Here is a 16898-nt window from a genome sequence, read left to right on the forward strand (position 1 = left end):
AGCAGATAGGAACATTAAACAAATGTTTAATGGAAAACTATGTGGCAGCTCCCTCTGGCTGTGTCCTGTGTAAGATGCAGACAGCAGTGTGGTTCCTGCCTTATTTTTAGAACAAAGAATAAAGCTCTAGCTGCTTAGAAAACAGTGAAATTATTTGTAGAGCCCAAAGGAATATCCTCACTTTCAGTAGTGAATATTTTACAAGAAATTTCAAAGCAGAACAGATGCAGAGTTTGTCCATAAGTTTTTGGATTATTAAAAGCCATGGCCTGTAAAGCCATATTGAGCACAGAACTCACCACACTTGCCACATCATGGCTAACCCCTCAGCGCTGATATAACAGAATCATCTCCTCACAGTTAGCATATGGAGCAGTCAGCCTCAGAAAGCTCCCAATAAACATCAAGAATCCATTCCCCAGAGCACAAGAATTGACCTTAACTCAGCCACTCTGCACAGCTTTCTGAAAAACAAGCTTCACATCATGTCCAAAAGGGCAGCGAATGTAGACAATTTGGGTGAGAATTAGACCCCAAGGAGTCCTCATGGAAATTTGTTTGTTCTGTAATAGAAATGACAACAGATTTAAGAACTTGTAAAAGACAGGTCTTGGTATTAAGCGGTATAAACTCTCAAAAAACTTGGCACTGAATGCTTGAACAGCCACTCATGCTCCCAAGAGCTCTATCTAACCAACAACCAAGTACAGACAGGTTTTCCTCTGGTAGGGACTGTGCAGTGTAGAACTCGGCACCTAGGAGAGGAACCTGGAGCTTGTCATGCTTCTGCAAACACTCCCGAGCTGCTCGCTCCAGCTGGTGAGTCTGTGGCAGTTGGAGCAGTACTTCATTTGCTTTCTCTTCTGTTTTCCTCTCAAACTATCAGTTTGAGCCAAATTATATTTCAAATACTGTTTAGCTGTGTACTGCAGTTGACTTCCTAGGCTCTTTTAGGTTTGTATTTACATCTGGATAGCATGGTATTTGTGTGTCTCGAGGCATGTAACAGGCCCATTGGTTTCCAAGAAATACCTTTCTTCACTGATCTCTGTCCGTGGGACACAGCAAGTGAAGAAGACAATCCACATTGGATCTACATTCTGACTCCTACTGCCCGGGGAGAGAGCGAAAACTCAAACAAAACCAAAGGCTTCAGCCAGAGTACCCTGGATTAGACTTTAAAGCCAAGAAATGTTTCAAGGGAAAGCTTGGAAACAGAAACTGGGATGCAATATACACCAGTTCCTTAGATAAACTGTTAACTGGGTTTAGAAGAACTCTGCCAAAAAAGGCAGCCTAGTATAAACTGCAAAACTGGAATTAAATTGTGAAATTTGCCTGGAGTTGACAGTAAGTGACAATCACAAACATTTTTTAAAATAGTGTATGGAATAGTCGAATAGTTTCTCCAGTTTTTCTAGTTGTGGTAATTTCTATGGGTTACCATGTCAATATCAGATTATCTTGATGCTACAACCCCTTGCTCAACTTCAGCATCTATTTTCAGTAAGATCTGAATCCTGCTGAAGTCAGAGACAAAGTATCTCTTAGTGAATGCAGGTATCATGGAAATGTAAGACGTAAAATAATACAGGTAGTAGCCCTGCCACGAGGCGCCCTGCCTTTAAGTGATCAAAAATGATGGCGATGGGACTGTAACAGAGACAAAACGATGTGTTCGATGCAGATAGATGACCTATTGCTGAAGCCGTACTTATTCAATGAGCCCTTTCACGAGACTTATCTTGCATATTCTGTGACAGGATTTTCTTTCCCATACTCCTGGTTCTTCCTTACGCTGCCAAGCTTCCGCCTCTTTCGCCGTACGCATGTTTGTTCTCTCAGGCTGTTCTGCATGCACACCCTAACCAGCACAAGCTGCCAACTACAGCTTCGGCTGTCTTGTCAAATCACACCCTGAACAAACTACGCTGTTCTGAGGCAATAATCCTGCCCAGCCCACCTCCAAGGTGCTGCTAATAACTGCAGGATAAGGGTCTGGAGCTATTTACAGCGCATTTTCAAGAGTATTTCCTGCCTTTGCTCTGGTTAATAGTAACAGACTTTTGCCCTCCTACCTACCTTCTGCCAATATCAATGCAACCAGCACTGCTTACTCCCCTTTTGCTAGTGCAAGGATGTTGCACAGAAGTGAAATGTCTAGGTTGAGGGAATTACAGTCTTCTCAGCATATACATATAAACGTGTACAGGGCATGTATGCACCCAGATAGGAGCTAGAACTGTACAGTTTTCTGGCTGGGATATTGAATACTTTTAAAGTCTAGCCCACATATTAAACAAGCATGTGAATTCCTGGCTGTGAAAATGCTGTGTTCCAGGAAAGCTGCCAAAAATGACCTAGGCCCCTACATTTTTGACCCTAAAATAAAGTTTGAACTTTTGTACTCCTTATTTTAGTCTCACTCTACTGACCTCCAGCCTGGTTTTAACATCTGACCCTGTGATTAATTTGCCCTGTTCTCTGTGCAACACTTTACGAAATACTTGTCTGAACCCCAACCACTTTACCCTACTCCGCTTATGTAATCACACTCAGAAATAGTTCTGTAACTTATATGATAAAAACATTTTTGTTTCAGAAAGCCGCATTAACGACTATGAACTGTTCTTGCAAATCCTATGAGAAAATTAACCCCTAAGCAAACCCCCTCCAAGATTACCTTCTTCTATACTACTGTATATTTTCAGCAACTTCAGAGATTTCTGTTCTTTATAAAAAGTTTGGAACAGTAAATTCAGGCTATTTAAGTCATTGCTAAGATTTTTACAGCAATATTAATTCAGTCTTGTTGCTTTATACACTCATATAAAAATACACAAACAATAGCACATGTAGAAAGATAAAACATGATAAACAGAATATACAAGCAGTATTTGGGAGCTGTAGGAACCCTAACTTCAGTATTTTCTGATTTAAAATGTAATTTCTTGAATGTAACTCTTTAAAATGAGCAGTCCAAACCCACACTGTGTCTGCACCATTACTGTCCAGGGAGCCACGTGTGTCTGCATGAAAAAGACAGCTTTACTGCAGCTTTACTTTAAAGTAAAAGTTTCAAAGCAGAAAAGTGAAAAGGAGGAATTGTCCATATTTCTTAATGAAGTTTGCAGCAAGCTAATACCTTCTCTGTATCAGACAGGAAAAAAAAAAAAGTAATGACGGATTGGCACAGAGCCTTTTTTCAGATCTAAAACATAAGCAGGAAACATTAGGTTAATGAAAATTGAAAAAAAATGGCTCTAAAATTAATTTGGTTGTGCTAGTTGGTCAGACAATTTAAAAGCAACCTGTACCTTTGGAGAAGAAGTAATAAAAGATGTTAAGTGTCTCTATCAGCATTGCTTTGCTATATGCCATCAGGGGTGCAGCAACACTCATACTATTTATTTCTTATTACATACAAGAACTTTGTTTGGATAGCACTGAGTGTGAAAAAAAAAAAAAAAAAAAGATCAGCATGAAAAAATGCTGATGTAACCCAGCTATCTACAAACAATGACGAGCTCTCTCACTAGCCTGCAGTATTTCATTGCTCTTAGCCGAGCTCGGCAGCATTTTAACTCGGTAGCCAACACCATATTCTTTAACACGATGCCTTGCAAGGGCAACGGTGAGGCCTTCCTAACCCCGTTACCTCCCTAGAGGTGCTGGGGAACACCATGTGAGGAAAATCTGACCTCCAGACATCAGAGAGCAAGCAATGATTCCCCAATTCTCAACAAGTCAGGAGGTATCAAAGGCGCAATGTCATTATCCCACCTTTTCATCTGAAGCACCATTCTTGTCATTAGCACTTGCCTCATTTCCAAAATCCCTTTTTTGACATAACCATCAACAAACAGAATGAAACAAAAATATGATCTAGAAATTATTACATGATTCTGAAAAAAAACTCACCGCATTCATACTTTGTAGGGTTAGTGAACCGTGCATGCAACTCAACACAGGTAAAAAACTGTATATGACTACAGATAACTGCTTAACTAATTTAACTGCTTGTTATGTGAAAGCAGATGCTCCTTCTGTCCTTTGCTCTTTATTATATCACGCTTAAAAATGAAGAGCTGTTGCTCCTGTAGGCCCAAAGCCCTTGTCCACACTTCAGTGTCCCACAGTGCCGCGCGCGGGTTCCTGTCTCCCTTAACCGCTCCATCCCCATCCGTTTTACTCTAACCTAAGTTCAAAGTTGTCTTCCTGCTATAAAAACTCACAGATTTACTGCGTCTAGCTTCTGAGAAACTAAGCTGGGGGTCACTTCACCTGTTCTTTCATTAGCCCTGTTACTCCATAAATATGCAATACTTGAAAAATAGCTGAATTCGTTATGTTTTCAAAGGGAATAACCGTACAGTACTCAAAAGTGCTCAAATACTATGACAAGTAAGGGACCTGCATGCTAAACAGTGCCTTTAGATGTAAAATTATACTGTATATACCCAATATCTGGAAATAATTAGATAATTTTGGAGAAGCTCATTGCACAGAAAACAGCAAGATGCTTAAACATGCAGAATGAGCATCTCTTTACCACATCTGCTATACTGTCCCGACCTCTTTTCACAGCGCCGGATTGTTAGATGATGGAAAGGAAGGGAGGGAAAGAGATGGCTTCTAACTTAATTAATCCTTAATTAGCCTCCACATTTCCATGTGAAACCACTGAAAACAAATCCATCCTTGGAAGAACTATTTATAGCATTTACAGGTCTTACTGGAAATTTCAGAGCCTCACGATAATCCTTCTTCAGTAGGTACAATTTTTTTGCTAAAGCGTTCTGCTGTCAAGAGCTATGTGAACAACATGAGAGAATCTATTAAAAGCTCTCAAAGAAATGGAAGAAATACCAAAGTTGAAGTACAAAAGTTTTTCAGTTCACTTCTTGCACCAAAGTATTTAGGTTTAAACTCCTTGATTTGTGGGAAAATCTACAAATGACAGTTGACCACAGTACATTTTGGTGATGTGGCTGATTCTTAAAGCAGAGTAGTAACTCCCTGAGTTTTACTTGAATCTTATTTTCCTAAAACACGAAGTCTTTTCCCAGTATCAGAGGAAAAAGTTTGAGAGCTTAACTTTCTTTTATAACTCTGTAACTAACTAGCACTCTGAGTCTAAAGCGAAAAACGATAGCTTTGGTTGGTCAGAAATCAGCGTGTCTCCAGTTTCACACTGGCATAACTGAGATTTGAGTTTGTCCATTTATATAAAGTGATTTGCTGACACATGTTGTGTGAAAGAAAAAGAAGTTGAACGGGATGAAACTCTGTAAGGCTGTTTGCGGCTCACCAGCTGCTGGGCAGCCCCAGCACACAAAGGTGGCCGAGAAAGGGGACGCTACCACCTAGCGGCAGAGCTGCCCTCGTCGGGGCCCGTCTGAGGAGAGCGGAACAGAGCGGAGGGAGAAAGGAAGGGAATGGAAGGCGTCTTGAAGTGGAGACCCACCTGCCTGAGCTCGCTGTGAACGCTTGCTTGTTACCCCACCGTCACGGGGGCCGTGCTGAGGAAACTGCCCTGCAGCATCACAGAAATAGGGAAGAGTGGAGGAAGACTCCTGCTCCCAGCACAGGGAGCTCGTGTGCTGTGCTCTGTTCTACCCCATCTGGAACCATCTGCCTCTTTCTTTCATAGCTAATCCTTACTAGAACACACTGTACAGCAATCCTGAAATAAGCAGAGTTTAGATGAAGGGAGTGTCATACAACATCTACCATCACAGTGCCAAGGAGAGATAATACTAGATCATCTATTCTACCAGGATAATTCCCATCATGGTGTCACTATCCAGACAATTCAAGTGAGATGCTGAGGACTGCCACAGAAACAGAAAAAAACAGACCTGTTGTCAGGGAGGTCAGTGCTCAGACTCGTATATCCCACAACAGAAGCGGGATCGCAATCACTGGATTTACAAACTCTGCACAAACCCAGGTCCGGACGAACTAATTTGGTTATTGGTAAAGGCCTATATGTGATCCAAGCTTCCCCACAAGTTATTTTATAACGATTTAAGCAAGATATTCCTGCAGGTTGCTAAGTTAATGTAGCTAGGTAGCTCCGGCTACCATCCTCCTGCTGCTGACGGGAGACTCAGCTAAGCAACAAGAGGCTTTTAATTGACTTCAGGGATTGTGAAGGAGGCTTATACTGACAGCAAGCAGGCCAGAATTAGTCATTTACACAGCATATATTACTGTTCTTTTATCGTGTGTTCATTCTCCTAAGGATTTAAAATGTGACATATTTTGCTTTCTCATTTACACTAGTAAAAATCTGCGTTAGCCTCAAGAAGAAGCCTGAAAAGATTTTGCTTTTTTACTAGCTTTTTCTTTTCCTTGTTTGATTCTGTATTGAAATACGTAACAGTATTGGTTTTTATAAGGAGTAGGTTTGAACAATGTTTGAACGCAAATCCTTGAAAAACAAGGTATATTTTAGGAATCTGTTTTGATCAAGAGTGTGCATCAGTAGAGATTTTTCTTTGGGTCCTAGAGGAACTACATGTTTATTTCTTTAGCTGCCACTGAAAATACTCCGTAGCTGAATCCTACAAATTGAAGATGCAGTGAGAATCTATGTTTGTAGACCAAATTCAGACTTCTTCCATAAGCCATGGTTCACATAGGTGTTTTTATTTTCACTTGTTTTAAAAATAGCCTAAAAGTGCAAATACCTGGAAATACAGCTGAACACGACTACCCTTGGTCAGAACATCACCTCTCTCGTCCCCTCTCTCATTCTGCAGGAATATAAGATTTCAAGCTTTGAGCAGAGGCTCATGAATGAGATAGAATTTCGCCTCGAACGAACCCCAGTGGATGAGTCAGACGACGAAGTCCAACACGATGAAATCCCTACAGGCAAATGCATAGCTCCAATTTTTGATAAGAGACTCAAGCATTTTCGTGTCATGGAAGGGTCTCCTATTACATTCACTTGCAAAATAGTTGGAATACCTGTGCCCAAGGTAGGTGATTCTCACTCTTGGCTATAGAGGAATAAAAATCAGTTACCCACTCCTTCCTATACACCTTGCCTGGAGAGTCTCACTCCTAAGTATATGGTGCTGCAGAGAGAGCTCTCAAACAAAATATTCTCCCCAACCTGCTAAAATTGCAATATCTTCTCCTCAGCATGTATCGGGCCTAACGGGCTGCCTGCAACTCTTTCAAAACCACCCGCCTCCAAGAAAAGCAGAATTTCATAGAAACATCTCATTTGACTTTTCAGAAGTATGAGAGTTGATTTAAGCAGCAAAACTTCTGTAGCCAAGAAAATAGAGCCTGACGATTTTAGCTATGTAAAAGATACGCGTGTAGGCTTCTAAATTTAACCTGCAACAATTCTATTTCACATTTTAAGTGATCTGAACACATTATAATATTCTAAAATTTATACTTGCTGTTGTTCAACGTATGCCATGTTCTTATCTACATGTTTCCTGGCGACTATTCCACTACAGAGCAAGTGTAAACCACTGAAGGATTTTCTGATCAATACAGGTATACTGGTTCAAGGATGGCAAGCAGATTTCAAAGAAAAATGCACATTTCAAAATGAGCAGAGAAGGAGATGGGACATGTTCTTTACATATCGGAACTACAGCTAATGATGATGATGGCAACTATACAATTATGGCTGCAAACCCACAAGTAAGGTGTTTTATTTTCCTTTACAAAAATGCTTATTTCAGCTTCAGCGTGTCTAAGATACGTTAGGCTGCAGATCAGGCTACCTAGTCTGACTTTCAGTGGTGACAGTATCCAAATTCCAGCATATCCAAACACATAATAAGGCAGTTACACATCTTCTGATTCACAGAAAGGTTCTGCTGTGTACAAACTGAACTCCTTTTGGAGGAAAAAAAACCAAAAACACTGCTCCAGGGGGTTTATCAAAAGAGCTGTAACCCAAAGGAAGTATAAGAGTCAGAACCAGGGACTGGGCATTTACTCAGCTTCCAACTACCTAGCTTTGGGGTAAGGCCCAAAGGAACAGCCCAAACTGAGCCCTAAGTGTAAATCTCAAACTGCACTAACTGTAGATGTAGAGCTCTCATCCACTCCCATCATGGTGACTAGACAGTTATTCCTCTGTTATTCCTTCACTGAGGCAGGCCCCTGGAGCCTGTGCTAAGTGTCCACACAAACTTTTCAAAAATTCCAACAAATGCGCATGCCGGTTTACAGCTGGGCTCTCCTGAGACAGAGAGCAAGGAAAACGAACAGGTACATCAAACTTGGAAAGTTATGGAGCAAAATTATTCATTACCTAGGCTATAATGACAGAGATCTGCACTTAAGTCTTGTCCCATAAAACCACTCTCCTCAACCCCATGTGCTAGCTCAGCTGTTTATTTAGCAGGAAAGTCAGATAGATCAGGGAACATTTTCCAGATGAAAAACTACCTGTTTTTCTGAGCTATATTTCAACCTAACTTTTCCCAGCTTCGGTGTGGCTGTACTAGCAACTGAGCTAGTACACAGCAGTTGGAGACAGCAGCAGGAGCGACAGGAATAACCAGGGATAGTGTCTGGGCTGGCTAATTGAGCATTGTTGCTAACTACATTGCCAGAGCCCTAGAGTCTGAGAAATACACTGATCTAGAGAGAAAAAACACCAACTCCTCCTCAGCTAGAAGGAACATGCTAGAAGCAAGTGCCTTTAGAAGTTATTAACAACTCTGTAGTTCATACACTATATACAAATAAATCTTAATGCACTGTAAAGATGAAATGCCTGTACTTTGAATGAGCTATTAACTAACAAAATACTCCATTTCTATCCTGGTTTGCAGGGCAGAATCAGTTGTTCAGGTCACCTGATGGTCCAGACAATTCCAATTCGGAGCCGAATATCAACAATTCAGTCCCACAGGTAAAAGGAAAGACAAGCCCTTCACGCCCTCCTCATGCTTCTTAATCAAGGCATTCAAAACTAGCTCCTGCACTTCAATATGCCCCATACTTCAGTTCTCAAGTGTAAAATGGGAAAAACAGCAGCAGTTCCCTCTCATCAAGCCCCTTCTAGAACGCAATGCTTTGGAAGGTTATCGTTAAACACCAGGAAAGGTAAAGCATTATTCCACTTGCTGGCTGCAGTGGAGTTAGAATACAGGGTTGGATTAGCAAAAAAAGAAACTTGGCCAAAGAAACAAAGGAGAACATGGGAATCCAATGACACCACATGATATCGTTCATTTGATAATCTTTCTAAATGAAAAAATATGTAAGTATTAAATTACAATCAGTGCATTTCTTTCTGGACTCTAACTCAGGTTATCTTCTCATCTTCTTCTGCATTTTTTCATTCAGCATTATAAAAAAAAATAGCTTGGCTTCCAAACATGTACATGTAGCTTTTGTGTTGCAGAACACGGTCCCGGGTGCCAGAAGGAGACAAAGAAGGAGTTCAAGAACGCTTTTTCAGGCCCTATTTTCTACAGGCTCCGGGTGACATGGTAGCACACGAAGGGCGGCTTTGTAGGCTGGACTGCAAGGTATTAACTGTTCCCTCTGTTCATTCTCATCTCCCTGCCTCTCTATGCATATTGGCAGGTGCTTTCATGTTCTTTATTGCTTGAGTCCATGTTTTCTTTTACAGTGTTAATGCTTCATCTTTTATTTATTGCTTATTGCCATTCTCTCTGAGCTGATTCAGGGGATTTCTCTTCAACATATGCTGCATGGAATGAAGAACACAGAAAACACAACCCCCAAAATAGAAGGCTCACTTACAGGGTTGTTCAAATTACTGGTGATGTCCACCCTATCCTTTACCAGTTCAAACTCCAGAAGCTCATCTGGGAATGACAGGTCCTTCTGTTGCTAGACAGAACACAGTCCAGAATCGCATAAAATCACAAAAAGGGAAGATTCGGCATGCTCTATTATGTTCAAATGAATGTTCCCACTCTGCAAAAAGAGGGAGCAGAGCCTAGTTCATCGCATGGCTCCCCAGAATGCACAGACAAGGAGACACTTCAGCTTCTGTATTCAAATCCCCACAGGACAGAGCTGTCAGAAATTGGTGTATGTACAGTGGGCCCTCCATTATCAAATAGCTTTGAGAAACTCAGCTGCTCCATCATATTTTGGCAGTTTCTCCATGTTCCAATAGCAGAGTCTGAAAGGTGGAGATGCTGACACTGAGCTTTCTCATGCCCCAAAATATCTGCTATCTCGAAGGAGGCTGAAGCCCTGGAGTAGAAGTTAATGCTTCTGTGAAGATGAGTAAGATTCATTACTGCTATATTTACAAATTAAGCTTATGAGGGAGCATGCCAGAGAATTTGGTTATTCTTAGCTCTGCTCTCCTGGCAGAGTTTGTGAAACCTTCAAGTATGTCTGGTATTGCACAAACCTGGAAGAAAGCAATTCCCATTCGGGCAAGCTCCACTTCTCTCTTTCTCTGGTTTGCAGAATATTGTATAGAGAGGAAGATTTTCACCATGTGTAAGCACTTCCGTCTCTTAGAAACATCCTCAGGAATCCAGTAATCTTTCTGTAAAATGCTTTTATTAATCTGTCGTGTTCTATAACACCTTAGATTAAGAAGTACAAAAACCTGTATCGTTCTTCATTAAGTTTTCTGAAATAAGAACTCATTTGTATAGAGCTCTATTGTTTATATCTCTGTTAAATAACATAGTGGTTTAAATTCAGGACTTTGATTTATACTCCTCACTAAAAAAGTAAAAACCAGCTGATTATTAGCAGTTTTTTTGTGTGTGTCTGAATCTGATTATATAACCAAGTTTCTTTCTTCCTTTACTGATAAGAAGAAATGCAGGCGTTTTCATGCATTTATTTCTCTCAAGCCTGTGCCTGTGCCAGCTCACCACCTGCCTCTCACTGCTTCTGTGTCTCTCAGGTGAGCGGGTTACCCACGCCAGACCTGATGTGGCTCCTCAACGGCAAACCTGTGTTACCAGACACCACGCACAAGATGCTCGTCAGAGAGACAGGGGTTCACTCGCTGCTTATTGATCCTCTCACACAAAACGATGCTGGAACTTACACTTGCCTTGCCACTAATAAAACAGGACAAAATTCATTTACGCTGGAACTCACTGTTGTAGGTAAGAATCACTGAAAAACTACTCGTAGTGCTGTGATTTTTTGTATAGATTTCCTTGAAAGTACAGTGCTTAACTTCCCTACAGACAAGTTTAAATAAATAGCTAGTCCACTGAGTGCAGCAGAGTTCAACAGCCATGAAACATCTGATGGAGTGAAATGATTTTAAATGGTTTTCATTCTTCAGTTAAAAAAAAAAAAAAGTCATTCTTTTAGAGAAAGCTTTACAAGATCTGGACTATATCTGGCACTAGTTGTGTGCAATGGCAGCAAGTTTAGACTCAATATATACACATCCTTTCTTTCATAAATATCAGGTGCATGTATTATTTTCTCCATGCTTTGGGAGGCTGTGCTGTAGCTTCTCACCTGTGTTCCCGTATCCCATTAAAAAAATTCACAGCTTGTTATGATATCATTAATATTAGCTTTTTTTGTGTGTGCTTTTATATCATTCAATATAAAGAAAAGACTTTAAAAAAAAAAGTTCTCTATTTTTTTCATTCTTTTTTTTTCCAGCAAAGGAAGTAAAAAGAGCTCCCATGTTCCTGGAGAAACTCCAGAACTGCGGTGTTCCTGAGGGGTACCCTGTCAGATTAGAGTGCAGGGTAGTGGGAATGCCACCCCCTGTGTTTTACTGGAAGAAGGACAACGAAACCATCCCCTCAAACAGAGAAAGGATGAGGTACTGAGCCATCATACCCAGGGTCCTGGGGGCGGGCCACTTGTGTCAAGAAGAACGGTATAACAAGCTGTGTTCTTTTTTCTTAAGAATTATTTATTTCCTCCCATAAAGCTTTAAGAAATTGGCTTCACTGCAAGGCCTTGGTCTATAAGAAAGGCACAGAGCACAGTACAGACACTGTCTGAGACTGCAATAGCCCTTTTGGACTGTATGCCCAAAGGCAACTTGTTATCCAAGATGACACTGGTTATGCATTTTAGCAGCTTCATCTCTCTCTAAACGCATTTTTCCCTTGGTTCAGTTCTAGCTACAGATGAATTCAAGCACAGAACAGTTAGAATGTGGGTCTGAATGCTCAGGAACACAGGGTTTTAGAGTTTAGCATTTCATGTACGTACCCTGAGAGCAAAGTTTGGTCACAGACATAGGCAAGGATTTTGATCCACGCTTATGATGCTGACAATGCTCAGGTTCAGTTCTTCTATTCAAATACATTCCTATTATTTAGGTTTGGAAAAAGAAAAGTGATGAAAGAATATGGTTGGCTGTAATTCACAAGATTTTTTTTTTATTTCTACTTCTACATAAATCTGATTTTTAATGTTTTAATTGGCTCCCAGTATTGCTTCGATACAGGCAGTGGCTCTGTACTGTCAGCTCCCAAGTGCTACATTTTCCCATGCATAACCTGCATACTATCTGCACAGAGGACTGGCTCCATCACAGTGCTCCCTATGCATGCGCAATGATCGTGAGGGAAAGTTTATTTGATATTACCCCCCAGCGCGGTTCCCTGTCCCTTTCCAAACAGCCGGTTCAACTCTGCTCTTCCATAGCCTGCAGTCTTTATTCTTCAGCCTCTGTGCAGATTACCCACAGATTTATTTCAAGCACCGGTACTTATACAGGAGAGCTAAGCATACACATGCAAACACTGCGGTCAATGTATAATGCACAACTGCCTAGAATGTCTCCTTTCCAGCGCTTCCAACAGAAGCCTTCGCAAACAAGCATTTGCTTCAGCTCAGCAGAGGAATGGCTAAGGGAACTCTCATGATCTCATGTCATGATATGGTTATACACGAGCTTCCATACTATGCCCCATTATTACTATGTAAAGATTATTATGTGAAGGTTACAAGCAGGTAACAAAAGGCAAATATTTTCTCCCGATTTTTAGCAGGACTGCCCAAAACACGACAGAAACACGCTTTTCCTCTGTGGTTTGAGGTTTCATTCCCATTCATAAGGAAACAAAATGTATAATCTCTGAGCTTTCTGCAACCAAGAGTATTCCAACATGCTTCCTTGCCACCTTCCTTTCTGGGCAGGGAAATACTTGGGTTGATTAAAAGGAACACAACCTAGAGACGGGGGCGCTGCTCTAGAGACCCCTTAGTACCTTTGACTGGAAATTACATCCAGAAAACTTTGAACTACTCAAGAGCAAAGGAAGGTCTGCAAAAAATAAAGCAAGTTTCTTCTAGATTCTCTTCCAAAACAATGTTTAAGATATTGCCAGTGGAGCATTTTCTGATGGAAAAGATTGCCACATGGAAGTTTTGGGTGACTCTAATTTCTTCCATTTGTTACTATTGTGAACATCACAACTTTGTAAAGATGTGCTGGGTATTTTGTTAAGTTACTCTTCACCTTACTCTGATAGGAGTAGGAAAAAATACAGTACAGCCCTGTAGCATCTTTGCACAAGTCCAGCTCATTGGAATTCAATAAACAATTTGAGTATTAATGCAAAATACACAGCTTACACTATTATGCAATGCCTTTGCGCAACTGAGAGGAGCAAGGTTTCAGCGAGGCAGATCTCTTGAAAAAAACTAATTCCCAAACACTTGTTTTTCCAGCATGCACCAAGACACAACGGGATACGTCTGCCTTCTGATTCAGCCTGCCAGGAAAGCAGATGCTGGCTGGTACACCTTGTCCGCCAAAAACGAAGCCGGTATCGTCTCCTGCACTGCTAGACTCGACATATATGGTAGGTATGGACTAACAAAGAAAACAAATCAATCACAATTTCATTTTCTTCGCCTGGTCCCAGCTCTTTCCCCTAACACAGTGGCCAAATGGAGAAGATGTGCCACAAACTATTGTTGTATAGCCATACCTTAAAAAAAAAAAAAAAAATTCAAGCTTCTAATTTTCATTTTAAAGAAACAACTCCCAGGAATAACCAGCAGTCACCAGCACATCCCTGTCAGTTTTCTGCCACCTTGTGGTGATCCACACAATAGGCTGCAATGTGGAGAGTGAACCACAGAAGATCACAAAAATTGTAAACTAATTCCATAGTTCCTTCTGTATGAAGGACATGAATTTAATTGTCACGTGAATGATGCACGTTACAGAGAGGAGAAGAAAGGGAAATAAGAAATGTTTCCTAATTCTAGCCATATTTTCTCAAGCATTTGTAAGTCTTGTCCACCAAGGGGAGGGGCAATAACCTGTTTTATTTGTACTATTTAGAATGTTTCAGGGCTGAGGATTAAAGGTTGCTTCAATATTTGCATTTCCAAGTGCACAGAAAGAAAGGACAGTCAATAAACAGAGAATTGCTTGAAATAAGAATGTACCAACAATTACAAGGAAAAAACAAATCCTTTTTCTAAACCAATCAAATACTTCCAGAAAGTGGGAGGTAAATTCAGCATAGAAAGGTAATATAGATTTACTATGCATGTTTAATGTGCAGATTATAGATCTCCCACACTAAGCTATTCTCAGAGTACTGCAGTCTGAATTTTTACTTTTTCATCTTAATTGCTGACAGATATGTCCATCGAGTTTGGGTGCAGAACTGGAGGTTTTGTACGAATAAATGCAGGCTAAGATAATATACGTTTCCCCTTCTAAGCTGTTTCAATGACAACTGTTAAGTATCACATAATAGTTGACTATTATAACAATATTATAAGAGTATTTGTTCACATGGAAACATAATGCATGCTAATTTTAATCAGTAAATATGTTCACATTCTATAATTATTGATATAGTTACATTTCAGTAGGTTGAACAAAACTATGAATCATTTGTTACTAGCTGCATATAGTAGAGGGCAACCAAAACTGTAATCACTTGTTTTAAAAATTTCCCTAAGCTGCGGGAATCAAATGCAAATCCGGTGAATGAGAATATCTGAAGGAATAGGTCCCTAAAGCAGGGAACAACAATATTTGGTTTTCTCCACACATTGGAAGCCACTTTTCGAGGCTGTGTGTATTGATTTTTGCCATTTCACTGCTAACTGCATCAGTTTCTGTTTCTCTTGCTTCAGCTCAGTGGCACCGTCAAATTCCGCAGCCGATAAAGCTCCGAGCTGGCAGCGGCCGCTACGCAAACCTGAGCGGCCAAGGACTTGACGTGTTTTCTGCCTTCCCCACTACCGAAAGCCCAGTGCTATTTTCATCCCCGCCTCGAAATGTAGTAGAAAGTGAAGAACTTTGAAAAAGAGTCGTTCCGGTGATACCTGCAGATATACTAGAACTGTGAAAAACATAAAAGAGGTACAAATCAAGATACTCAAGGTTTACAAGCAACTTGTTTGTAATAAGTGCAATGCTGCTGCAACTGTTGCATGTAACGTATACCAGACTTTTGCATAATATTTTACTGCAGGATGATTGTGGTACAGTGTGTCGTGCAATACATTCAGTACTGTGTAGTTTGCTAAGAATTACATAGTAAACGGATATAGTTTTCAGCACTTAAAAGCCAATACCACTTTTACTTTTGAATTTAAACTACTGTACCTATAGCAAGCCATGTTAAGGGTTGGTCATGTTTAGCTGGAATGCTGCCAGTGAAAATATTAACATTAAATACTAATAATCCAAAATAAGGGAAAACAACATGACTTTGAATGTAATTCTAAAAACAAGCCTGCTATTCACAAAGCACAAGGGAAAAGATGGAATTCATTTTTATATATGATTACGTCAGCTAATCTTAGATTTGTTGAATTCAACACTAGATAAGTATAGCATTTCTTGTAGGTACAGCTGTATACCCTATATATTTATATTTTTGTGTGTGTGTACTCCATGAACCATGTACTCATGGTGTATTGATTCATAATGCAAGGCACAGGGCATGTGCATAGGACTCTTAATGTAGGAAAGGAAACTTCCTGTTGTCTGAAGCACATTCTGTAGAGCTCATAGCTGAAATTATTACTTTCCAAATGTGCTCCTTATTTTTCAATATAGGGATAGCGATTCTCTGCCTTGAAGTACAAAGGATATCAAATTTGTAACTTCAGGATTTTTAAAGAGCAATCCCTTCTCCTAATTTTTAACATATCTAAAAGAAAAAGTGCATCTAGCTCATTTTTGAACTAGGTGAAATTATAATCTGCTGGAATAAATAATTTAACTATAAAATGATTGCAAAATGATCGCAACTCTGTCTTTATTATTAAAGCAGAAAAAAATATATACCAAAAAAAAAGCTATTATTTATAGTTACGTGCAGAGAGCTAAAAATCCTATTGTAACTAATAACAGCAGTAAATAAGGCCATTTAATGAGATGGAACAGAGGGCCTTAAGCGATGACACTTTGTAACTGTTTTAGTATATTTAGCATCTATGCAGCTGTATGAATACTTCCCAACACTCAGAATCTGTGAATATATAATTTCCTTTATCTTTAAATTCTTGCTATCACTTTTATTTTTAATTTGTTTTCAAACAGATTTTTTTATTGCTTCAAACATAGTTAGAGAACACAACAAAGCCCTGATCAGAATCACAGAGATGAAAGAAACGCATTACCAGATACTTCACTTTTAGATCCTATTTGGACTTTTTCAAGGTTAACGATATAACTGAAGATATCAGAAATGAAGCGTAGATTTTGATCCTAAATATTCCAAGCCTTGTATAAGTCATCAGGCTTCACACCTAGGCTTGGTCAAGCTATTTTCCTGCTTAGGCCACTGGGCAGCCCTCTAGCCCGACTCTGCTTTGGGGGTTAGAGCAGACGAGCTCCTCAGGTTCCTTCTCCCTGAATGAGGCTATACTCCCCAGATTATTCCACCTTCCACTCCTTGCCAAAATATCCGATGGAGGTGAACAAACTAAAGAAATCAAGG

At 40.1% G+C, this 16898-nt stretch overlaps 1 protein-coding gene across 1 annotated transcript in view; it reads left to right on the top strand.

Annotated features, from left to right (window-relative positions):
• MYPN (myopalladin) overlaps window positions 1-15448 on the top strand; it is a 39618-nt gene extending 24170 nt beyond the window's left edge. Inside the window, exons 12-19 of the mRNA XM_010227608.2 lie at window positions 6768-6989; window positions 7525-7674; window positions 8820-8899; window positions 9395-9521; window positions 10895-11102; window positions 11620-11785; window positions 13651-13784; window positions 15082-15448. Coding sequence (XP_010225910.2) covers window positions 6768-6989; window positions 7525-7674; window positions 8820-8899; window positions 9395-9521; window positions 10895-11102; window positions 11620-11785; window positions 13651-13784; window positions 15082-15251 — 1257 coding nt within the window. The 3' untranslated portion in view covers window positions 15252-15448. The remainder of the gene's footprint in view (window positions 1-6767; window positions 6990-7524; window positions 7675-8819; window positions 8900-9394; window positions 9522-10894; window positions 11103-11619; window positions 11786-13650; window positions 13785-15081) is intronic.
• Window positions 15449-16898: the final 1450 nt, after the last annotated feature.

The sequence above is a fragment of the Tinamus guttatus genome, unplaced genomic scaffold, assembly GCF_059628265.1.
Source record: "Tinamus guttatus ecotype Peru unplaced genomic scaffold, ASM5962826v1 Tinamus_guttatus_pri_ptg000023l, whole genome shotgun sequence".
NCBI classification, from domain to species: Eukaryota; Metazoa; Chordata; class Aves; order Tinamiformes; family Tinamidae; genus Tinamus; species Tinamus guttatus.